The sequence below is a fragment of the Macaca fascicularis genome, chromosome 11 (genome assembly GCF_037993035.2).
Source record: "Macaca fascicularis isolate 582-1 chromosome 11, T2T-MFA8v1.1".
Taxonomy (NCBI): domain Eukaryota; kingdom Metazoa; phylum Chordata; class Mammalia; order Primates; family Cercopithecidae; genus Macaca; species Macaca fascicularis.
Window position 1 is genome coordinate 54,706,861 of NC_088385.1, and position 23,532 is coordinate 54,730,392.

Consider the following 23,532-nt stretch of genomic DNA (forward strand, 5'->3'; position numbering starts at 1 on the left):
AATTGTATTTTGCAATGTGAGAAAGACATGAGATTTGGGAGGGGTCAGAGTAGAATGATATGACTCGGATTTGTATCCCTGCCCAAATCTCATGTTGAATTGGAGGAGGGGACTCATGGGAGGTGATTGGATCATGGGGGCTGTTCTCGTGATAGTGAGTGAGTTCTCACAAGATCTGATGGTTTAGAAGTGTGTGGCACTTTTCCCTTCACTCTCTGCAGCTCTGCCATGCTAAGATGTGTTTGCTTCCCATGTACCTTCTGCCATGATTGTAAGTTTCCTGAGGCCTCCCACCCATGCTTCCTGTACAGCCTGTGGAACTGTGATTCAATTAAACCTCTTTTCTTCATAATTACCCAGTCTCAGGCAGTTCTTTTTTTTTTTTTTTTTTTTTTGAGACGTAGTCTTGCTCTGTTGCCCAGGCTGGAGTGCAGTGGCACGATCTAGGCTCACTGCAAGCTCCGCCTTCCGGGTTCATGCCATTCTCCTGCCTCAGCCTCCCAAGTAGCTGGGACTACAGGTGCCCACCACCAGGCCCAGCTAATTTTTTTTTGTATTTTTAGTAGAGACAGGGTTTCACCATGTTAGCCAGGATGGTCTCGATCTCCTGACCTCGTGATCCGCCCACCTCAGCCTCCCAAAGTGCTGGGATTACAGGGTTGAGCCACAGTGCTTGGCCTTAGATAGTTCTTTATAGCAGTGTGAGAATGGATACAACCCTTCTTTACAGCGGAGAAAGAAGATGGGGAATGTACGCAGTTCTTTTGAGGGGCAGTAAATGATTAGGGAGAATGAATAGACAAGGCAGACACATTAACTTGTAAATGATTCTCTTTGCAATTTGAAAGAGCAGGAAAGGCAGGCATTATCTTGTGAAAAATTCCATCCAGGCATGATTGCATTCTTCAGTCTTCTTCTCTGCCATAGATCATGATATTTCAGGGATGGGATACAAACTCTTGGTAAGACGTTTTCTTGGCCAGACACAGTGGCTCATGCCTGTAATCCCAGCACATTGGGAAGCTGAGGCAGGAGGATTGCTTGAGCCCAGGAGTTTGAGACCAGCCTGGGCAACATGGGGAGACTCCATTGCTAGTAAAAATTTAAAAATTAGCCAGGCGTGGTGGTGCACACCTGTGGTCCCAACTACTTGGGAGGTTGAGGTGGGACGTATAATCCAAAAAAGTATCAGAGGTAAGTCTCAATTAATTTAGGAGTTTATTTTGACAAGGTTAAGGACATACCTGTGACACAGCCTCAGGAGGTCCTAACAACATGTACCCAAGGTAGTCAGGTACAGCTTGCTTTTAAACATTTTTGGGAGACACGAGACATCAATAATTATGTGCAAGATGTACACTGGTTGTGTCCAGTAAGGCAGGACAACTCGAAGGGTGGCGAGGTGGGGGTCTTTCAGGTCAGAAGTAGATAAGAGACAAAATGTTGCATTCTTTTGAGTCCTAGATCCGCCTTCCACTGAATACACACTTTAGTCTGGTTCAGTATACCTGCATTTTTACATACGCCATAGGGCAGAGGAGGCAATCAAATACGCATTTGTCTCAGGTGAGCCTCAGAAGGATAAGTTTGAGTCCTGTCTGTCCTTTGTCCACAAGGAAATTCCTTGTGGGCAAATTGTGAGGGGTGTATGTAGCTTTTGATCTTTGTAGCTACCTTACTTAGGAATAAAATGGGAGGCAGAATTGCCTGACATAGTCTCCAGCTTGACTTTTCCCCTGGCTTCATGATTTGGGGGTCCTGAGATTTATTTTTCTTTCACAATGGTAATGAGGCATGTGTGACTCCCCCTTCCCATCATGGCCTGAACTAGTTTTTCAGGTTAACTTTGCAATGCCCTTGGCCAAGAGGAGGAGTCCATTCAGATGGCTGGGGGTAGAGGAGGCTTAGTTTTATTTTTGTTTCACAGAGGACTGCTTGAGCCCCAGATTTTGAGGCTTCAATGAGCTGTGATGGCACTGTACTTGAGCCTGGACAACAGAGCAAAACACTGTCTCAAAAAAAAAAAAAAAAAAAAAACTTTCTTGATGAGACAAGGAAATTCCAGAGAGACTCTTCCCCTGTGCTTGGGGTTGAGGGGAGGAACAAGACAAGGTTAGAGGGACCTTGATTCTGAGGCTTGTTTTCTTTTAATTCTCAAAAGCACTCAGTATGCTCAAACACCATATTTTGGGGAATCGTTTTCTGTGACCCAACAGATGAAAAAAAAAAACATTTCAAGAAGGAAAAGAGGCGGATCAGAGATGTGAGAGGGGAAGTACAGGGTCCTCGTTGCCTCTTACTAAAGACTCAGTGGGCTGACTGTGGCCAGTGGTCAGGCAGGTGGCTAGACAACAGCAGGTACATTGGCATTCCCCACAGGAGAAAGAGGAAAATATGGAGGTGACAGAAACCTGAGGGGTCGCCAGCCTTCCTCTCCATTGCCAAATGGGCCCCTTATTCATCCCATTTCAGAATATCTCCTCTCCCTCAGCATCATCTTTAATAATTTCACCTGGTTAATGTCTGTGCTCAACTCTTTCTGCTGCAGGCTGAGCTCGACCTGGCAGTACGAACAAAGAAACCCACCCATTCAAAAGTACCCTCTAGGCTGGGTGCAGTGGCTCACACCTGTATTCCCAGCACTTTCGGAGGCCAAGGCAGGCAGATCCTGAGGTCAGGAGTTTCAGGCCAGCCTGGTCAACTACTAAAAATACAAAAATTAGCCAGGCGTGGTGGCAGGCGCCTCTAATCCCAGCTACTTGTGAGGCAGAGACAGGAGAATCGCTTGAACCCGGGAGGTGGAGGTTGCAGTGAGCTGAGATTGTGCCACTGTACTCCAGCCTGGGGGACAGAGCGAGACTCCATCTCAAAACAAACAAACAAACAAACAAAAAGTACTTTCTAACCTCTTGTGTGCGTGCCTTTTTTTGTGGAGGTCTGGGGAAAGGGGTCCCTACTACAGAATGAGTCTACTCCTTGGCGCCTCTGGCACCTAATTGGCTTGCAAAGCTCAGCTCTGGGGTACCTTCCTGCGAGAAGCCAGCAGGACTCCCCATGGAAGCTTTCCCTCAGACTGGGCCCCTCTGAGTGAGACTTCCAGCAGCACTTTTATCTACAGTATTGGAGGGGTCGATGAAGCCTCTGGTTCCCCTCCTGGACTGAGGACAGGTTCCAATGTAATTGCCCAACGGGTTCTCCTTGCCCACTGCCCAGAGCTAATTCATCAAGATAAGGGAATTGCAATAGAGAATTTAATTCACGCAGAGTGAGATACCGGAGTTTTATCACCCAAATAAGTCTCCCTGACAATTCAGACACTGGGGTTTTTTAACGATAATTTGGCTGGTAGGATACCAGGCAGTGGGGAGTACTGATTGGTCAGGTTGGAGATGAAATCATAGGGGGTCTAAGTGGGTTCTTACTTCTAATCTTGGGTGGGATTGCAGAAATGGCTGAGCCAGATAACTGGTCTGGGTACTGCCAGCTGGTGCCTCAGAATGCAGGGTCTGAAAAATATCCCCAGCACCGATCTTAGATTTTACAATAGTGATGTTATCCCTTGGAGCAATTGGGAAGGTTTGGAATCTTGTGACTTCCGGCTGGATGACCCCTAAACCATAATTTCTAATCTTGTGGCTAATTTGTTAGTCTTACAAAGGCAGTCTGGTCCCCAGGCAAGAAGGGGGCTTGTTTTGGGAAAGGGCTATTATCTTTGCTTCGAAGTTCAACTATAAACTAAACTCCTCCCAAAGTTAGTTCGGCCTCTGCCCAGGAATGAACAAGGGCAGCTTGGAGATTAAAAGCAAGGCGGAACTGGATAAGTCAGATCTCTTTCACCGTCATAATTTTCTCACAATTTCTGCAAAGGCAGTTTCTCTGGATGCTCTGCATCTGTGTAGCCTCAGCGACTACACAGCTCCTGTGCTCTAAAGAATATTTCAGAATGGCTTCGGTAGCCGGCAGCACCTTCCTCCTCTCGCAGCAGAGAAGTGTTTTGCTCGGGAAACTTGACTGGAGCCTTTCCCAGCCTATCTAGCGAACAGGAGAGCATCCTCCGTACTCCGCAGACGACCCTGGCCGGACAGCCAGGCTCGCGGCTCCCCGGCGCTCTCTGCCGCCCTCTCCCGGAACCGAGGGAGCGAGACAGCGGCGACGTCGACGGGAAGGCCTCCGGAGCCGCGAAGAGCGCACGCGCGAGCGCGCTCTGGCGTCCCCCGGGCGGGCTTGGTATTTGGCGCCTGCGCGCTGAGTGCGTGCGGCTCCGCCGACCGAAGAGGCTGGTAAGTCCTCAAGCTGGCAGGTGGTCGGGGGAGCGGCCGGAGAGGAGCTGCTGGGAGTTCGTGCCCTCCAGGTCTGGGACGCTGGCGTTCGCTCCTGCCTGGGCCACTTTGGTGGGCTCAGAGCATCGCTTTTTGCCAGGGGGCGTGACCTGAGCCCGCCTCCCGGGGCTGGGGGGTGGAGAGGAATGGGAATCGTTAAGGCCCGTTATCAATTTGGTGCTTGTTTGTTGCTCGAGGAGGGCACAGAGCTTACAAATAGTGAAGAGGAAGGGGCAAGGCTGAACCAGGTGGGAGTGGGGGTGCCCCAAGTCCCAGGGCGGTGAGGATCGAGGCAGGTGCGCGAAAGGCAGGCCCCGTTCCCCCTCCCCACCCCCACCGGCTGTGTGTGGCGGATAAGAGCAGAGTGGGGAGCAGTACTACAAAATGGGGGTCCCAATGGAATTCGTACAGGTGTTGGGACCACACTCAGGGCGGCAACTTGTTATTTCTGCGTTTTCAGTTTTCTTATAGAAACAAGCGATTTCTGTCGAGATTCACTGGGGCCGCTAACATGCACTCCCTCTTTTCATCTTAGGACATGACACCAGTGGCATATCACGGCCATGGGGTCTCAGCATTCAGCTGCTGCTCGCCCCTCCTGCAGGCGAAAGCAAGAAGATGACAGGGACGGTTTGCTGGCTGAACGAGAGCAGGAAGAAGCCATTGCTCAGTTCCCATATGTGGAATTCACCGGGAGAGATAGCATCACCTGTCTCACGTGCCAGGGGACAGGCTACATTCCAACAGGTGATCACGGAGGGATGATTCCCTGATGAGAATCCCAAGGTACCTTTGGAGTTCTCCTGTCTGCCCAGACAACTTTTCTTCTAGGCAGTAATACCTTAACAGTCAGAGACAGTGCCCTGGACAGGAGCCAGTTCAACTGACTTAATACACTTGGGCAGTTCCACAACTTCTCTTCCTCTCCTTATTTTTCCAACCCTTTCTTCTTTTCTTCACCTCCACTCTTGTTCTTTTCCTGAGGTTTGGAATATTCAGTTTGCTCTATGTTGTGGGGTTAGTTGACAGGCGCATTTCTTTATCCCTGTCACTCACAAGGATTGGGACAGCTTTGCAGGGAAACCATCTTGGAAGCTGCTTTTCAAGGAAATGGACAGCTAATCCTTAACAGCCTAAGGTCAGAAAAATGTATCAGGTCAGGAGAGAGAGACAAACACTCAACCTTGGTACAGGATCATCTATTACTATTAACAAGTTGGCCCTCAGAAAATCTTTAACAGTTTAGCTGGAGAGTCACGGAAATTTAGAGCTGGTTAGAACCTTACAAAGAATTTACTCCAAAGCTTCCATATGAAAGGCGAGGAAACCATGGCCTTGAGAGATTCAACGACTCTGCCAAGCCGGTGTAGTAAAGCCAGAACAGGATCCCAGGTTTTTCAACTTCCACATCACTATGCTAGCAGCATTGATAGATGTTTTATAATTTGTGGCACTTTCTTGTTTCTTGTTCATTAGACCCAACACGTGAATTTCACTAGTATTTTTAAAAACGTCTTATTCCAGAAGAATATTTGTTGTGGCAGGCTCAAGTGAGACATGAAGGAAAGTACTGCCAACACATGGGATTTACAAAATAATTGTTTGGCTCTTTTCTAGAGCAAGTAAATGAGTTGGTGGCTTTGATCCCACACAGTGATCAGAGATTGCGCCCTCAGCGAACGTGAGTTACCTGCCTCTTACCTATTAATACCTACTTCTGTCCCTAATCTCTTTCTGTATGTATGAATGCCAGTTAATTCTTTGAAAAGTACATACGTTCTTGTAAGTTCCCCATTTTCCTTGTAACTGTTTGCCTGAGCAGGATATCTCTGCCCCCATCACAGTCTGGGGAAAGAAACTTGAAGCTGGAAATGCTTTGAAGGTCAAGGAATGGAATTAGAAGAAATTGGGAAAGTGGGGTGTTCTGGGAGGTGTGGGACTGTCTCTGTCCACATAGCTCCTTTCTTCAGCTTTTCTTCCCAGAGCGCAAACAGTGTTCAAAGGAGTTTTAAAAGGTTTCTCCTGCTTCACTGCTTCTTGACTGGTTTATGGTTCCTGGCTCTTGGAACTTCCCTTTCACTCCCTTCTCTTTCCTGGTTTTGTGTTTAATCTTGACACACTGAACCTTGATATCTGAATGCCTGGGTCGGTCATGTGCTGTGTTATTTGCAGTAAGCAATATGTCCTCCTGTCCATCCTGCTTTGTCTCCTGGCATCTGGTTTGGTGGTTTTCTTCCTGTTTCCGCATTCAGTCCTTGTGGATGATGACGGCATCAAAGTGGTGAAAGTCACATTTAATAAGCAAGACTCCCTTGTAATTCTCACCATCATGGTAAGCCTTAGGGTCTCATTCTCTGGGTTATGCACCTGCCAGGCTGGGACCCGGGACACTTACACTTGTTTCCTGACTTGCCCTGATGTAGGCCACCCTGAAAATCAGGAACTCGAACTTCTACCCGGTGGCAGTGACCAGCTTGTCCAGCCAGATTCAGTACATGAACACAGTGGTCGGTACATATGTGACTACTAACGTCTCCCTTATTCCACCTCGGAGTGAGCAACTGGTATGCTGTTCTTTTAGGAACCTTGCCCCACAGGCCTGAGAGAAGAGTAGGGGGCTGCAGGAATGCCATAGCTGTGTCACTTTCCTTTTTGTCTTCTCATTTCTACTTGTAGGAACTGGTGGTGAGGAAAACCTGATGGGCCCTGTAATTATAAGTAATTGTGAAAAAAAACCAGCTAGCATTTAAGCATCTGGGGAGCAGAATAATTTGTAAGAGAAAAAGATTTGCTACAAATTAAGAAGCAGCAGTGTTATAGCCTGAGGTCCATTGGCCTCTCAAAAGGGAAGAGGTTGGCAGTATCTATTAGAGGCTCACAGACTGTATTAGGGACAGTCTCAGGGAAGTATTTTGTATGTGATGGAAAAATGACCCAAGGTCTTTGGATTGCTAATAACACTGTTCTGTGTCAAGCCTGCTTGACCACAGACCAACTCTGGTATCTTATTTTCAGGTGAATTTTACCGGGAAGGCCGAGATGGGAGGACCGTTTTCCTATGTGTAGTAAGGACACTGTTCTCTATGTGTGTGCTCTCTACTGGAGGAAAGGGATTCAAAGTCATACTTCATTGATTGGGGCCTGGTCCTGCCTTAGGTCTCAGCTTTTGGCCTATAGGTTCCCTGGCTTTGGATGTATTGAGATTTATTTGAAGAATGTATTATTATGCTGCATATATTTGAAGAATGTATTATTTGATATGTGACGGAAGTACTGGAACTTGTAAAAGAGAACGTTAAGCCACTAAGGTTCCAAGCGCCAGCACTTATATGATGCGTTTGAAAAAACAGAAAGTGGTATGATGCTGTGGGAGGATGAAAATGACAGTGGCAGGGACTGAGAGCTGATGAGCCTTGGCAGCACTGAGGTCGGAAGGGGGAGGGGGTTCACCCCAAACAGGACAGTATAACTCTGCACTCTTCTGCTGAAGCTTTTTAAAACAAACAAACAAACAAACAAAAAACACTGACTATTTCCATATTTGCTGTTTGGTAGCTTCTTCTGCACGGTACCTGATATCCTGGTGCACAACATAGTGATCTTCATGCGGTGCGTCTCTTTTCCCTATCCTGAAGGCCTGTGCGGCCGTGTGAGCCCACCACCTTTGCTCAGGAGGCCCCTGTGTGGCCACAGGGCAGAGACACCTAGCCCGAGGGGACACCCAGTGCCTCACAGGCACAGATACAGTAGACCCGTGGTGTTCTCTAGATGTGGTGTCCACGTGCCCTTCACAAATCACCAGTCACCCTGAGCAGTCAAACCTTTTCTCCATAAAATGGGTCTAGTTTAACTAAACACATGATCCCCTCAGAATCCAGATGAGACAGTCATGAACAGAAAAGCTTTCTCAAGATGTTAAGTACTGAGCATTTGACCAGACTTCCTCTCTAGCCACACAGGTTACCACAGGTCATGGACCTTTAGGGTTGTTTCTGGAACCATGGCTGTTAAATTTGCCAGTGACATGACTCTGCTGCAGGCGTGAACTATGAGGGTTAGAGCAGAGTTTCTCAGCCTTGGCACTATGAACACTTTGGGCCAGCCCTTTGTTGTAGGAGGCTGTTCTGTGCATTGTAGGATGTTTAACAGTATTCGTGGCCTCTACCCACTAGATCCCAGTAGTAAACCCTCCATCCCTTAGTTGTAACAACCCAGAATGTCTTCAGGCATTGCCAGAAGTCTCCTGTGGGGTAAAATCATTCCCAGTTGAGAACCCTTGTTTAGAAGGCCACCTCCTGGCACAGTATCTCTGTGAATGTGGAAAGATTTTCTGGCCTCCTGGTTACATAACCATGAGGGTGTGTGCCTGGGGCCCCTGGGTATTGTTGCCTGAACTTGCAAAAAATTTCCTGGGACATTTTTATGGCTTATTGCATCCCCCAAACATAATTAATTCTTCTTGGTTTTCTTTTCCCTAGAACTTCAGTGAAGATTTCATACATTGGCCTCATGACCCAGAGCTCCTTGGAGACACATCACTATGTGGATTGTGGAGGAAATTCCACAGCTATTTAACAACTGTTATTGGTTCTTCCACATAGCACCTGTAGAAGAGAGCACAGCATCTGTTCCCAAGGCCTGAGTTCTGTACCTACCCGCATGTGGTGTAAGCAGAGGAGGAATTAACTCCCAGCAAACATCCTCCTGCCACTTAGGAGGAGACACCTCCCTATGGTACCACTTATGTTTCTCAGAACCAGCAGAATCACTGCCCAGTGCCTAGCCTGTGCCCAGCAAATAGTTGGCACTCAATAAAGGTTTTCAGAATTTAATACAGATCTTTTCAGCTGTTCTTAGGGCATTATAAATGGAAATCATAACGTGGTTCTAGGTTATCAAACCATGGGGTGACGTGGAGCTAGGACTGTGAGTGAGCTGCAGGCCATTATCAGTGCCTCATCTGTGCAGAAGTGGCAGCAGAGAGGGACCATCCGAATACCTAAGAGAAAACAGACCTATTCAGGATGTGAATTTGTTTCAGCTGTTCCCAAAGGCCTGTGAGCTTTTCAAAAAGAAAGAAAAAAGTGTGTTGGCTTTTTTTTTTAGAATGTTAGAATTGTTTTTACCGAGAGTCTACATGGGGCTTGATTCATCCTTCATCCATTGGCTGGAACATGGATTGGGGATTGATAGAAAAATAAACCCTGCTTTTGATTCATCTGTGTCTCCTCTGATTGCCTGGGTGTCTTTGTAGGGATCTCTGGGGGAACCGTAGAATAGTTCCCTGCCAAGTGGGTCAGGATGGAATGGGAGGAAAGAGATTGTACCGATTGTACTCCCATTCCCATGAGTTCCTGTCACAGCAAGCAGCCTCATTTTCCTCCATCTGCCTCTTGCGGCATGGGGCTACCCTGTTCCCTTCCAGGACAGAGCACTCAGTGCCCCCTGGAGGTTGGAATTCAGTCTTGAATAAGACATCCTGGTTTGAGATTGTAAGTTTCGTGGGTCATCTCCACCTGCTCTGCCACCTAAGGTTAGGCTACAGCCCCAGGATGACAGAGAATCTAGTTAAGAAGCTTGAGTAGTCAGGTGTCAGAAGTTAGCTCTTCCCATAGCACTGGGACCCTAACAACAACAGATGGTGGCTGGGGTTGTATATTAGTTTTTGTCTCCATTCCCATAGCTTGGTTTTCAATATTTGCGTAATGATCTGTATAGTGTTGAATCTTCAAGCTAAATTTCATGACTGTTGGGCTGACTTTGACCATAACGGAGGAACCCAGAAGCTGAGGGTTAAGTTTCGGTGTTGCCCTGGATCATGTAGTGACACGTGTACGTGACAGTGATGACTGATGTGGATTGATGATGGGATATCACCACTGACACAGAAGCAAATGTGCACCATTTCTGAGAATGTTGCCCTAATCAAAACATGCCCTAAACACATGAAGATGTTCACATTGCTACATTTGCTCTTTAGTTTTCCTGTTTTCCAAATAGCCTATGTAACAGATTTTTCATGGAATTTTGAAAAAGATACTCATACTGGTACTTCAGTTTTGAAACATTTTTCTTTTGTGACCATATGCCTTAGTAACATTTCTTGCTTTTGATATTATCTTAAAATCCAGTTATTATTTTAGAATGAGAGCGTTTACATTTTTAAAACATACAGCAATAAATCCGATGTTATAATACTATCAATTTCCGTATCTGCTTATTAGCATCTCAGACTGCACTTTGGGATGTTCTGCATAGCTTTATTGTGGTGTCTGTCAATTCTTGAACAAATGCCTGGAATATTCTCTCAGCACCCCCAGATAGAAAGAGGAAGTGGTTGGCTTTGGTATCATTGTCATCACCATGGTGTTCCCGATGGATTGAAGTTTTCAGAGTGTGTTTCTTGGAGAGAGGCTTTGTTAGCTATCTCTTCTCTGTAATTTCTGGCTTGGCCAGAAACGATACTTATCTGGACTGTGACCTCTTTCTTATCTCGAACTACTTATCCCGTATCACCTGGCTGAAGAGTTGCTGCATACAGAGATGTCCATTCATTTATTTACTCATTTGAGAAAGTATTTATTGAGTACCTAGGATTGCAGTTTCTAATGCATTTTGTCCAGAGTCATAGCTAGAGTTTAAAACACCATCACACATCTTTTAGGCTCACCAGGCCTTATATAGGCCACAGTTTATCTCCACCAACTATTCTGCAACCGTAGGTACCTCAATGCAGGACCTCCATGATCTCTGGGTCAACTCTCAGGGATTCAAGCCCAAAGTGTGAAAGAAATTATTAAAAGAATCAGCCTATTTGTTTAAAGCACTACATGAATCAATAGGGTCCCAGGTTATTTTCTCTGGACAAAATAATCCTTATTCTTTGCCTTGATAAATAAAATATTACCTGGTTAGCACTCCTTTAAGATTCTGTGTTCTTTCAGTTGTTTAGAAGGGAACCCACTTCAGAAGTTCTGTGATTTGTACAGTATCCAAGGGGTTTGGAAGTAAGTCTTAGCTGGAGCTGAGACTGCCAACTCCTAGTCCAAAGTCTTTGATGCCAGACACTTCCATGGAGATGAGGAGGCTCAAGAGAGGGAAAGCCTGGCCCAGCCCCTTAAAATCAGCAAGCTGGGTCTTTCCACTCAGTCCTGCTGAGTGGAATTTATCCTGAGTCCTGCTGGGGTCGGGAATTTATCCGACAGGTTATTCTGACCAGTGAGACTATCTCCTTTCTGGGGGCATCAGGGATCACAGAAGTTAGTAGCGATCCTGGTTATTCTCACCTTCCCCTCTGGGCCAAGGGAAGACAAGGAAGCAGCACAGGGAGCACAGCCCTGCCAGCCAGGGTGGCGATTTCCACCTGACCCTAGTGCAGGCAGAGGTAGAGCTTTCTGTGCACCACCCTGGGCTCTTCCTTCTGCTTCGTGCGGCAGTTACCTAGGGAGCAGCTGCTATTACTTCTAGGTTTGACTAGGCACTCAAGAAGCAGGTGAACTGCAAGGAATCACCTTGATCCTGGGACTTATCTTGCAGAGGTCTAAGCTGATGGTGACAATCTACTGAACTACTTAATTAAGAGTAAGTAGGCTCTGGAGTTTGACAGGTTGGAGCAGAGCTCAACACTGTAGCTCCAGCTAGGAACTCATATATGTCACCTCTCTTCCGACCCTAATTAGCGCTCTTGGTAGGTGGAAGGTTAACTTATGAGATAGCTATTCTAATTATGTGTTTTCAATTATCGTGTTTTCATTTTACTCCTTTGTCATGAACTAGCTCTGACGGGGTATATATTATTATTGTAGATGTATATGTATGTATGTGTATATACATACATATATAAACCTAGGTATATATTATATAATAATATATAATAATATATAGGTATATTCTATAATATAATAGTATGTAGGTATAGATTATTATAATTATCTGGTGATAATTTATATCATAAATTGAGCATTAATACATACAAATCCAACACAAGTGTCTTATTTATTTTTACTATTTAATAGAAAAGCTGTCAACCTTAACGTGGAGGAAGCAGGGGCAGGGATGGGAGAAGGGGACAGAGAAAGGGGTAGCTCTCTGTTTTATCAGCTGTGCCAAATATCTGGAAATTTACTTCACAAAATACTACTGCCCTCTGGTTGATTTGGAGTCTCTCGCCCACTTCATGCATTCCCGTCACTGTGGCCCTCTACTGGAGAAGGGGACAACTTGCTTATTGTTGCCACCTGTCCAGGTCATTGAAAGGCAAGGGACACCCAAGAGTAGGAAGAAATGGGAAGCAGTCCATTCTTAAGACTGGTGTTCAGAGTATATGGAAACTTTTAAGTGCAGGCCCAGGGAGTGAAGAATGGGGGCTAGAGGGGTGGGGACAGGAAAGAGGAATATGGGTGGGGCAGGTCACATTTCCACCTCTCCTTGACCTACAACCAAACGTCTTATAGGGGGACATAAATAGATCACTTAGATTGATTGTGTGCACTTAACCATGGGCCCCTGCAGGATTAACTCCCCTATCTTCTCCCTTTCTCGAGGGAGTATCTCCCACATCTCCGATCCAGCAGGATGCAGCCCACATGTGGTCTTACACCCTAAGCTGGCAGGGCACTCATGTGTCATAGAGCTGTGTTCAGTGTTTACCTTCAAGAGCAATGCCATTCCTCTGGCATACCTCCCTTCCCAAATTTTGGTCTCTGGTCCTGTTCAACAGTGGGTTCCACATAGTGCCAAGGTTTACCAGAGAGGCAAGTTCATGTTTGTGTGAGGCTGCTAACCCCAGCAGTGTGGCTTCAGTGTCCTTACTCTTGGTTGAAAAATCAACAGAAGAAGTCCTTAGGACTGCTATTTGGGCACGCCTACAGAATGGAGAATTAATGGAAAAGAAACTAAAGAACAAACCACAAGTCAATAGGTACTTTCCAATAATCTTTTCATTTTTAATATCAATTGATGTTTTAAAAAATACAGAGGTGTTTGACACAGAATAGCACCATTGTGTAGGACACACACAGTTCCTGCGCCCAGCACCTGAAGGGGGGTCTTCTGGCCTGGGCTGGGGGCAGTCACTCAGGGGGCATTTGACTCACACCAGTTAGTTTCCTGCCTCTGCCTTGACCCGAAGGTCTTACAGGAAGACAATAAATAAATAGAACACCAAGATTTTATTTTGCAGTCTGCCCAGTTCAGGTCTCTCAGAAAGAGAGGGGAGAAAGTCCGAACTGTGAGAGGGTGGGATGAATGGACATCAGGTCAGGTCAGCCATTCAGTGCAGAGTCCTAGAGTGACTGGGATTGGAAAGTACTTGGGTCCTTTGGGTTTGCAACGGATTGTGTTGTTTCTGGGTTCAGGTTTTTACAAGAAGCAGACCGGCCCTATGTCCACACCGAATTCCTGCTCGGGCCCTCCTATGTCCATGGGTGCAATGTCAATGATGGGGAGGCGTGAGGTCTTCTGTGACCGGTACTCGATGACAGTCTTGCCCCACTTACCGGTGTGTTTCTAGGGGAGAAAAAAGGAGGAGGCTCTGTTCAGTAGATGCCTTGCTATCCAGTTCCAGCTGCCCAGGAGCCCAAAACTGAACAAACTGGCGAGCATCAGAGCCTACAAGGTTGAACCACACTGAGGGGGCTCCTGAGACCTCTTCTCGGCTTGCCAAAGGCCTCTCCACTTCAACTCCTATCCTTAGCAGCAGGGCCCTCCTCCACTCTGCCCTTCCTGTCCTTCCCCACTCCCTACAGTGAGCTCCCAACCTGTGACCTCTTCTTCACCCTGTACACATTGTAAGAACACTTCTATAACAGTCATTGGGTTCCAGGTAGGGTTTTATTCCCCTGAGTCAGGGGAATGGAGAAGATGAATGATATGTGCCTCTCCCTCACCTGTCACTCAGCCTATCTTCTCTACATGACCCTCAAACTCATGCCTCTTATGATCCTGTCACTTTAGGACCTGACAACCCTCAGCCCTGCTCCAGGCAGCTCAGTCACAGGCCGCTCTTCTCTCTGGCAGCCCCACTCACCGTGCAGTCATCCTTCAGGGCAGTGTACGTGAACCTGCTATTGCCCTCTGCCCGGATCTCCACGTCGTTGGAGCCCTGGATGAGCAGGGCCTTCTTGAGGTTGCCAGCTGCTTCGTCCAGGTAGGCAATGCTATTCTTGCAGTGGTAGGTGATGTTCTGGGAGCCTTCCGTGGAAAGCAGGCGTAGGAAGGTCATCTGGACGTTGGCAGTGTTGGGAGCCAGGTTGTCATCTCCATAGCTGAACTGTTGGGGCAGACAGCAGCAGTGTGAGGCCTGGGAGCTGGCATTCAATGGGACCAGGGACTGTAGGGGCTGCCAAGAGTTCATGGTTCAAGGACCTCAAGGGTGCTGGGGCAGCAGGGAGCTAGTTGGATATTTTTGCTTCCAGGAGTGGAGCAAGCTCAGAGGACCTCTTTTCCCACCTCCACGTGGGAAAAAAATACTCTTCCTCCTCTTTCCCTCCTCTCAAGCCCAACAGAAAACTGGAGGAAAATATGGGGAAGGTGCTAAAAGCTTCCAGAGAGAAATAAAAGAAAGAGTGTGAGGAGCCATCTCTGCTCATCATCTAGGGCACCCAGGTACTCACGTGGAAGCCACCATTGATGGTTTCTCCAAACCAGATATGTTTCTTCTCCTTGCTCTTGCTGCTCCACCAATTCTTCTTGGGAACGTTTGCTGGGTTGGGGTAGACGCAAGTCTCACCAGTCTCCATGTTGCAGAAAACCTTCATGGCGTCCAAGGTGCAGCCTTGGTTGGGGTCAATCCAGTAGTCTCCTGCAGGGGGAAGAGGCAGCACCCATGGGGGCTCAGACAGGCACAGACACAAAAGCTTGAGAGGGCCAGGCCTGACTGAAAGGGACAGAAAGGCCTACAGGGACAAGGAATGAGGTTCACACGTGGCCTGAAAGGAGGGGAACCTGGAAGGATGCAGGGGCAGGGAGATCTGCATGAGCTAAGTCCAGCTCTAAGGAAGGACACGTGCAAAGAGGGCAGGAGCAGTGCCCGGCTGGTGGATGGAGTCCACCCTGAGGTCACCTTGGCCAAGTAGCCATGGCAGGACAGGTGCCAGGGCTGCAGCTTCTCTGCTGTAAAATGAGAGAGGAACCCTCTGGCAGAACCTTCCAGGCCCAGCTCTGCCCTGTAGTAGGGGGCATCTCCTCCCTTGCTGCTGTGCCTAAGGGCTGACTCCCTGCTTCCCAGGGCGGGGGATCCTGTCCTCCAAGCTTACCACTCTTCCACTCAGGATGGCAGAGTTTCAGGTCTCTGCAGGTGCGTGCAGGGTTCTTGCGGGAGCCCTCGGGGCTGCGGATGCTCTCAATCTGGTTGTTGAGGGACTTGAGTGTGGCATCCACCTCGGCATCATGCTGTCTCAGGCCACCGGCTGCCTGGTCAGCCCGCATGTACTGCAGGGGGTCGGGGCCCTTCTCTCTCGGGCCTAGGCCAGCAAAGGCGGACATGTCGATGCCAGGGCCAGGGGGACCTGGAGGACCAGGGGGTCCAGGATTTCCAGGAGGACCCTGCAGCAGGAAACAGAGAGATCAGCCACGATTGTGGGAAAGTGCCCCTCCGTGTCCATCCCCATTTGCTAGAATGTACTAGAGTATCCCTCTTCCCAGTCCCATGGGTGGGGCAGAGGTGTAGCAGTTGTTTAGAAGGGAACCCACTTCAGGACCAAGGAAACCACAGCACCATGCCTATTTCTTCCTTAACCCTTCTCTTCAGTTTCCCAGCACTGATCATGGGCCCTGTGAACCTCTGAGGAGACCTCAGGATAAAGGGTGCCATCACTGTTAACTGCAGGTTGATGCCCTAAAAGAGGCCCTGAGGGAAAAAGAGCTCAAGCCTCCCAGATGCTGGAGACACCTCGACAGCAGGGAAGGAGTCAGGACACTTACAGCAGGGCCGGTTTCGCCTGATCGTCCACGGGGACCAGGAGGCCCAATGGGGCCAGGGATTCCATTAGCACCATCTTTGCCAGAGGGACCGACAGGGCCAGGAGGACCCTGCAAGAGAGAGCGGTCGTGAGGAAAGAGTGGTCACCACAGGGAAGGCTGGGGAGTCGCCGGGGCTGGGTAGGTGGCTGTCCTGATAGCACCAGCCGCTCCACCCCCCGTTCTTCGCATGCTCAGTCATGGAAGCCTAAGTTGGTCTCTATTTGGCCAAGAACCAGCAGGACAGCTCCATGGCCTGCCTACCCTCCTAAGCTCCTCTTTGTAAAATGCTGTTACCAGGGGTCTCTCTGGCAGCAAGAGCTGCTTCGTGTTTGTCTTGCAGCCACTGTGGCCTCAAGTGCTTTTCTGGCCATAGGCACATGTGCCAGTCCTGCCCCCACTTTTGAGTGAGGACCCCTGAGCCCACAGCTTCCCCAGAAGCAGCAGCATTTCCCTCCTCATGGGAACACAGGCCCGCACCCTCTGAAGGGCCCCCTCCATCTTCCAACTCCAAGTCACTTACTCTAGGGCCAGAAGGACCAGCAGGACCAGAAGCACCTTGGTCTCCAGAAGGACCCTGTGTAGAAGGAAGAGGCAAAAAGCCGCGGTCAGCACAGACATATCTATATCCTGGGAGCTGGGGGAGCAGCTTTATGTCCCAGCCCCATTCCTTTTCCACTTCCTCCTCCCTCCAGCCATGAGGAAGTCCTAGAAACTGCTTAGGGTGATCCCAAGCTGTCCTGGCAGCACAGGGAGCTCAAGTGGGCTCTGAGTGGCAGGAGGCCTCGGGAAGTCCCACGCAGGCAGTGACACTCACAGGAGGGCCGGGCAGACCCTGCAGACCAGTGAAGCCACGGTGTCCCTTCAGGCCTCTCTCGCCAGGCTCTCCAGCCTCTCCTTTGTCACCTCGGGGGCCTTGAGGACCCTGGGAACAAGATAGACACAGATTGAGTCAGGTCAGGGGCAGGACAGGAGCCCCCTCCTGTCCCACCCAAGCTGAGGAATCCCCGGAACCACAAGGCTGGAGGCCCGGGAACCACCTGGAGGCCGGTTGCCCTCCAGGCCTACCCCTGGTGGGGACTCAGTGCAGGACACTTGGATACTTACCTGGATTCCCCGGGCTCCAGCTGGTCCTGAGGGTCCCATGGGGCCTTGTGCACCCTGAGGAGAGTAAGCGCAGCGTCAGAGAAAAGCCAAGACAGGTGAGGGCCTCCTCTGCATCTGCCCCGGGCTGGGCACTGAGGCCACCGCTCTGTAGTCCAGAGACCGCCTAAACCCGGGGACTGCCTCAGCCCCACTGCTCAGGGGAAGGCGGCTTTTAACTGAATTCAGGATACTTACAGCTTCTCCTCTGTCTCCCTGCTTGCCAGTTGGACCAGCGGGGCCAGGAGAGCCAGGGGGCCCAGGGGATCCAGGAGCTCCCACAGCACCAGTCTCACCACGATCACCCTGTCAGGAGAGAGGTCTCAGGCTCAGAGAAGAATGTTCCAGAAGAGACAGGAACAGAAGGTTCTTCTAGGCTGAGATGAGACTGGTTCCAACCAGCCACCCCCAGCTGACCTGTCAGGCCCGAGGCAATGTCCTCCCCATCCCACTGCATACACAGACACCAGACACTCACCTTGACTCCAGCTGCGCCATCTCTGCCAGGGGGGCCATCAGCGCCGGGGCTTCCCTGGACAAAGGGAAACAAGAATGCGTTTAGAGCTGCTTCCTGCCCGTCTCCACCTCTGCTCCCCCAGCCCTCCTCAGAAGCCCAGGCCTCTCCTCTTCTGCCTAACTCACTCACACTTTGAAGCCAAAGCTTCCTCACTGAGTTTTCCTCCTCCTTCTGGAAGCAGCTCTTGGTCTCTATGCCTGTCTCTCTCCCCCACAACCTTCCCATTGCACCTAGGCTCTCAGGCCTGTCAGCTGACGCTGCCACCTGCTTCTCCAGTGCCCTGCCTGGGACTTGCTCTGGCTGGCCCAGCACAGAGACTCACAGGGCCCCTCTCTCCAATCAGAGCCACCCCAGGGAGTCCCACTGCTCACCTCTCGTCCAGGTTCACCTGCAGGACCGGTCAGGCCAGGAGGACCCACGGGGCCAGGAGGACCTCTGTCTCCAGATGCTCCAGGAGCGCCCTGCTTGCCGGGCTCACCCTGGAGGGACAGAGACAAGGACGATGAGTGCGCATGGTAAGCACCCCTGCCCAGGGCCCACTGACCCTTCAGGGAGAGGGCAGACAAGGGACAGTCCTGAGGGTGCTGAGGGAGGCAGAAGCTTTGGCAGGCAGGGCCCAGCTTGGATGGAGGGAGGGACACCCCACACTCACCGATGGGCCAGGCAAGCCTGGGAATCCTCTCTCACCACGCTGCCCAGGCAGACCGACGATGCCTCTCTGTCCCGCCAGACCCTGGGGACCTGGTGGACCATCGGCACCCTGAGAGAGGAGAGGCGGGAGATGAGAACTGACAGAGTAGCCCAGCCTCTTCCGCCTTCTCAGCATAGCTCTGTCTGTGCAGCCCCGCTCCCTGGCATCCCCACGGCCCCTGCTCCCTCCCACCCCATGCTCTGTGAGCTCAGAAGCCACTCACGACCCTGCTCCCAGGGACCTTGGCATGGGCCTGGTAAGGGACTTACAGAGGGACCATCATCTCCAGGCTCTCCTTTCTCGCCAGGGGGGCCAGCAGGACCTTGGAGGCCAGGGTCACCAGCTCGGCCAGGGGGGCCGCTGTCTCCTCGAGCACCTTTGGGACCATCTTTTCCAGAAGGACCAGGGGGACCAGGGGGTCCAGGGTTGCCCTAGAAGGAGAAAATGCGGGAAGTGAGGGCTCATCTCACCCTTCCTCATCCAGGCTGCCAAAGTCACTATGGCCTCATCGACAGCAGTTTCCTCTCTGGGGGCTTCTCTACCTCCCCACACTAAGGGCAACCTAACCCCCACCCCAATCTACCTCTGCAACCTTCTCACCATGTAAGACAGCTCTGGGAAGCCACTCTGGCTTCTCCAGCCCCTGCTCGCTTTGCTTTCACTCATCTACTTGGAATCCCTCCTTCCTCCTCCCTTTGTCCTCAATCCCTCTTCCTCAGGAGCTGCTCCACCCCTGCCCCTCTGACCCCTGAGCTTGACCCCAGCATTCACTCCCTCTGCCTATGGCGCTGGTGAACTCAGTGAGTTCATCACCCCTACTCCCTCCATGTAAACTCCCTGAGAGCGACCCAGGACATGTGGACTTGCTTTAAAGCACACGGGCAGGTGCACAGAACATGCTGAAGAAACACCTGTCCAGGATGAAGGTAATCATGGCGGCCCTGCCCTGCCCACCGAGCCAGCAGGGCAGTCACCTGGAGCAATCCAGACCCTGTTGGGTGCTGGCCAGGCTATTCTATGCCGCCTGTGCCTCTCATGCCAGAAGAATCACTTACATTGGAGCCTGGGGGTCCAACGCGGCCAGCAGCTCCAGGGAATCCGGTGGCTCCCTGTGTGGGGAGAGGAGAGTCCCTGAGAACCTCAAGCCCTCAGGAGGTTCGAGATTCAAATGGGCGTGGGGTGTGGTCTCAGGGCCTGGTGTGGAAAGGGTGAGGGGCTGCAAAGCAGCAGGGGGGAGCCAGGGAGGGAGAAAGGGCCCCCAGGTCTGGCCACAGAAGCAGGCACAGGCTGTTCCCCTGCCTCCGACTTCTGCAGTCAGCGCTTCAGGGAGCTGACCAAGGGGCAAGCCTCGAGCTGGGGATTCCGGGACCACTGTGCACTCAGGCGCCCTCTCTCCCACCTGGCTGTGGGTGGCCTTAGGCTGGGGGCCAATGCAGGGCTGGGAAAAGAGTGGGGGGCATCCCAGAACACCCCCCGCCATGGGAGCGTCTGGGGCCAGGCCCTCTTTGTGAGGTACAGGGTGGGTTGTGAGAGGCCTCACTCACCGGGGGGCCTTGGGCACCTCGGGCTCCTTTAGGACCAGTCACTCCAGTAGGACCCTGGGAAGGAAAGAGGGAGACAGTGAGGCCCAGTGCCCGGGGAGGTCAGTGGGCTTCTGTCTGAGCCCCAACAATGGACCCTTGAGGTTTTCAAAGATGCAGCTTTCTTGGCACTAAAAACCCAGCCTGAAGAGGCTGCCCCAGGCAAGTCTGTCCTCTCTGCCGCAGGAGACTTGTGTTCCAGTAGAAGCCCATCAGGCAACCACGGAACTGGTCTGGGGTCTGGCCTCCCGGGAAGCTCTTCCCGCCACCGCTCCCTCCTCTCCAGGAGACCAGCAGCTTGGTTATGGCGGTCGGTGGCCAGCCTGTACTCTGTCAGTCCCTCCACCCCACCCACACAGCCCACACGCCACATGGGGACCACGAAAGCTCCTTCTACCGACATGGGGGTGTTCCCAGGCCTGTGAACCAGCCTCTGTCTACCGCCTGCTGGGGCCTCCGCATCTGCACCCCAGGAGCCCTTCCTTGAGGGAACAATTCTTTGGGGAGTGCAGCGTTACCCACCTGAGGCCCAGGCGCTCCAGAGGGGCCCTGAGGACCAGGGGCACCAGCGTCGCCTTTCTGGCCGGCCTCTCCTTGCTCACCCTTGGCCCCAGGCTGGCCATCAGCACCCTATAATGGGAGGGAGGAGGTGGGCGAGTGAGAGGCAGGCCAAAGCCCTGGAGCTCTTCCAGAGGAGCGGGAGACTCTGAGTATCTGCATGTGTGTCCACCCTGGCCTGGACACGATGGTTCTCTTGGTATGGAGGCAGCAAAGGAGAGGAGAGGAGCCTCCATTTCCCTCCCCGACAAGCTCTGATGCCCGAGGGTGCTGGATGTGGAGCTGGCCTGAGTGGAGGGAGCCAGGCAGATGGAGAGAGATACTCACGGGAGGCCCAGCAAATCCTGCTGGTCCGGGGGGCCCAGTCTCTCCACGTTCACCCTGTGAGAGAAGGGGGCATGGCGAGAGGTCAGGCCCCGCTGCCTGACCTGCTTCTTCTCCCCTCCGAGAGCCCCTTGGGCCCTGCCCAGCCTCCTGTTCCCCAGAGACGGGCAACTGAAAGCAGCCTTAGTCCTAAACGCAGGCTGAGGCTCTGTTAACCCAAAAGCCCTCAACCTGAGCACATCATGGGAGTGACGTGCCCTCCGCCTTCCCTTCCCATCTCTCCTCCCTCCCTAGACCCAGCGGGCAGGGAGGGAGCCAGTGCCTGGCAGCATGCAGGGCCACCAGGCAGCACGAGGGCCCACCCTGGCTCCCTGGCTCTCTGGCTCCTGAGGGCCGAGGGCAGAGCCAGGCTCAGAGGGGCAGACACTCACCGGAGCGCCACGAGCACCAGCACTTCCTGCAGGACCAGGAGGTCCAACTTCTCCCTAAGGGCAGGGAGGGGAGGAAGAACCGGGGGTGAGAAGGTGGAGAGTCGAGTGGGAGAGGGCAAAGTGCATTTGGGGGGCCTTGCTCATGGGGAGGGGGCTCCAGGTCCCCCTGGCACAGCCTGTGTTACTGTGCAGCCCACACGCGCACCCTCTCGGCCTCTGCTGAATGCACTTTTACCCCCAGCCCAGCTGTCCCACCCGACAGGGAACACTGCCAGTGGCTTCACTTCTGAGAGGACCCCCTCTTCACCCTCACAGCCCCGGCGGGCAGGAAGGTGACTGGTGAGTGAGGACAAGACAGAACAGCCTTTGGCAGGAGATAAGAAGGAGGCATGACAGGGAGGCAAGGCGTGGAGAGGAAAGGAGCCAGGACTCACCTTCTCGCCGTTAGCACCAGCCGGGCCAGGGGGGCCAATGGGACCTGTCAGGCCCTGCGGGGAGAGCAGGTAGAGGTGAGGGAGGCAGGCTGAGCCAGCCGAGCACATGGGACTCCACACCAAGAGGACCTTGGTGTGCCCTCCCACCGCCTCCAGAGCTCCCCCTTACCCTCTGGCCCCAGTTTAACAGAGAAGTCCCTGCAGTTGCCCAGCCCCCACAGAACAGGACCAGGGACCCCACTGGCAGACTGCCCAGCCCCCTTCCCAGCTCTCCTGGGTGCAGGGCTGGGATCCCAATGCCCGGCAGTCCGGCAACCCGCATTCACTTACTCGTCCACCATCCTTTCCAGGGGCTCCCTCAGGGCCTTTCTCACCAACATCACCCTGGGGGAAGAGAAAACCAGCCACCTCAGCCGGGCACCCCAGGACCCCTGTGGCTGGCTCAGTCCCACCCAGGCTGGGGTGCTAGGGAGAGCCCAGTCCCTGCCCAAGAGGGATTTGCTGTGGTCTCAGGGTGGGTCAGCAGCAGCAGGGGCAAGACGAAGGAACAAGGGGAGAGGATGTCACTAAAAGGCAGGGAGCTTTGGAAAGGAGTCTTTAAGCTCCTCAAGAAGGGCTAACAGAAACCCTCATCACCAGGTGCCACGAGGGAATGGAAGCAATCACAAGGGGCAGGAATGTGGCAAAGCCACATCTTTGGTGAGAGGCCGTAACCCCAGTACTTACCCTGTCACCCTTGGGCCCAGCGATACCAGCTGCTCCCCTCTCACCGGGCATTCCCTGAAGACCTGGAGGGCCCTGAGCCCCAGGGGGGCCTGCTGGGCCAGATGCACCCTGGGATGGAGGTAAGAAGGAGTCTGTAGTGGACAGCACCTCCCCTTGGACCCCTGTTTGCGGAGCCTGGGTAACCAGGGCCCCAAACCCCTCTTCCTTCCCTTCCTCCCGTGTATACCTCCTTTCCAGCTCCATCTTCCGCCCCCCCACTTCTATTCTTCCTTCCTCCTGAGCCCGCTCCCCTTCTCCCTGCTCAGTGGGACTCCCAGGCTGCTGAGAAGACCCCTACAGGACACAGCCTCACTTACTTTGGGACCATCAGTGCCAGGAGTGCCAGGGAGGCCACGGGCACCTTGGAGGCCTTGGGAACCGGGAGAGCCACGTTCACCTGGGAAACCTCGTTCACCCTGCGGCAGAGACACCAAGAAGTGATCAACCAAGAGCAATGGGGGAGAAGGCCCAGGGAGAAGCAGGGAGGTGGGGAAAGGAGCAGGAGCCTAGAACCCAGGGCAGGCCCAAGGAGGCCGCCTGCAGCAGCCAACAGGACACTCACCCTGGGACCCACGAGGCCAGGGGCTCCAGCTTCACCGGGAACACCCTGGAGAATAAAGAAAGATGCGTGAGAGTGAAGTCTTCATGTCATAGACCCCTGAATAGTCCTCCATGGTGGGGCTGAACATCACTCCTCCCGTGGGGGACTGTGTCATCTGTAGAGGCTGGGATGTGGGTCCAGGACATTCCCAGGCCTCACAGGGCTCCTCATGCCCTCTTGCCCTTGCCTCCCAGCATCAGAAACGACCTTC

At 52.1% G+C, this 23,532-nt stretch overlaps 2 protein-coding genes and 1 long non-coding RNA gene across 10 annotated transcripts in view; 2 read left to right on the top strand and 1 right to left on the bottom strand.

The window, feature by feature from the left end:
- Positions 1-4,251: 4,251 nt before the first annotated feature.
- TMEM106C (transmembrane protein 106C) lies at positions 4,252-9,537 on the top strand. Of its 4 annotated transcripts, none has more exons than XM_005570680.3 (8): positions 4,252-4,351; positions 4,855-5,066; positions 5,937-6,000; positions 6,492-6,651; positions 6,743-6,883; positions 7,335-7,384; positions 7,875-7,928; positions 8,798-9,537. In XM_005570680.3, the coding sequence occupies exons 2-8, from the start codon at positions 4,883-4,885 to the stop codon at positions 8,892-8,894; spliced, it is 750 nt and encodes a 249-aa protein (XP_005570737.1). In that variant the 5' UTR covers positions 4,252-4,351; positions 4,855-4,882; the 3' UTR covers positions 8,895-9,537. The 4 variants fall into 4 exon arrangements, with proteins under 4 accessions (XP_005570737.1, XP_005570736.1, XP_073862842.1 ...); XM_005570679.3 differs by having other exon boundaries at positions 4,252-4,280; XM_074006741.1 differs by lacking the exon at positions 7,875-7,928.
- A 3,703-nt stretch (positions 9,538-13,240) lies between these two features.
- The window catches only part of COL2A1 (collagen type II alpha 1 chain), a 31,429-nt gene continuing 21,137 nt past the window's right edge, over positions 13,241-23,532 (bottom strand). For all 3 annotated transcript variants that reach the window (XM_005570687.4, XM_005570686.4, XM_005570685.4), the window contains 23 exons: positions 23,283-23,327; positions 23,038-23,136; positions 22,682-22,789; positions 22,286-22,339; positions 21,956-22,009; positions 21,522-21,575; positions 21,094-21,147; positions 20,731-20,838; positions 20,173-20,226; positions 19,684-19,737; positions 18,898-19,059; positions 18,590-18,697; positions 18,309-18,416; positions 17,899-17,952; positions 17,619-17,726; positions 17,385-17,438; positions 17,095-17,202; positions 16,801-16,854; positions 16,242-16,349; positions 15,575-15,863; positions 14,933-15,120; positions 14,347-14,589; positions 13,241-13,826 (listed from right to left, as the gene is read on the bottom strand). In XM_005570687.4, the coding sequence (XP_005570744.1) occupies positions 13,680-13,826; positions 14,347-14,589; positions 14,933-15,120; positions 15,575-15,863; positions 16,242-16,349; positions 16,801-16,854; positions 17,095-17,202; positions 17,385-17,438; positions 17,619-17,726; positions 17,899-17,952; positions 18,309-18,416; positions 18,590-18,697; positions 18,898-19,059; positions 19,684-19,737; positions 20,173-20,226; positions 20,731-20,838; positions 21,094-21,147; positions 21,522-21,575; positions 21,956-22,009; positions 22,286-22,339; positions 22,682-22,789; positions 23,038-23,136; positions 23,283-23,327 (2,415 nt within the window). In that variant the 3' untranslated portion in view covers positions 13,241-13,679. The remainder of the gene's footprint in view (positions 13,827-14,346; positions 14,590-14,932; positions 15,121-15,574; positions 15,864-16,241; positions 16,350-16,800; positions 16,855-17,094; positions 17,203-17,384; positions 17,439-17,618; positions 17,727-17,898; positions 17,953-18,308; positions 18,417-18,589; positions 18,698-18,897; positions 19,060-19,683; positions 19,738-20,172; positions 20,227-20,730; positions 20,839-21,093; positions 21,148-21,521; positions 21,576-21,955; positions 22,010-22,285; positions 22,340-22,681; positions 22,790-23,037; positions 23,137-23,282; positions 23,328-23,532) is intronic.
- On the top strand, positions 18,278-23,359 carry LOC123567503 (uncharacterized). 3 transcript variants are annotated; one of them, XR_012420181.1, is made up of 4 exons: positions 18,278-18,452; positions 21,784-21,860; positions 22,595-22,800; positions 22,919-23,359. It is a non-coding gene; the product is annotated as an uncharacterized lncRNA (long non-coding RNA). The 3 variants fall into 3 exon arrangements; XR_006690468.2 differs by lacking the exon at positions 18,278-18,452 and having other exon boundaries at positions 19,053-21,860; positions 22,987-23,359; XR_010579375.2 differs by lacking the exon at positions 18,278-18,452 and having other exon boundaries at positions 20,832-21,860.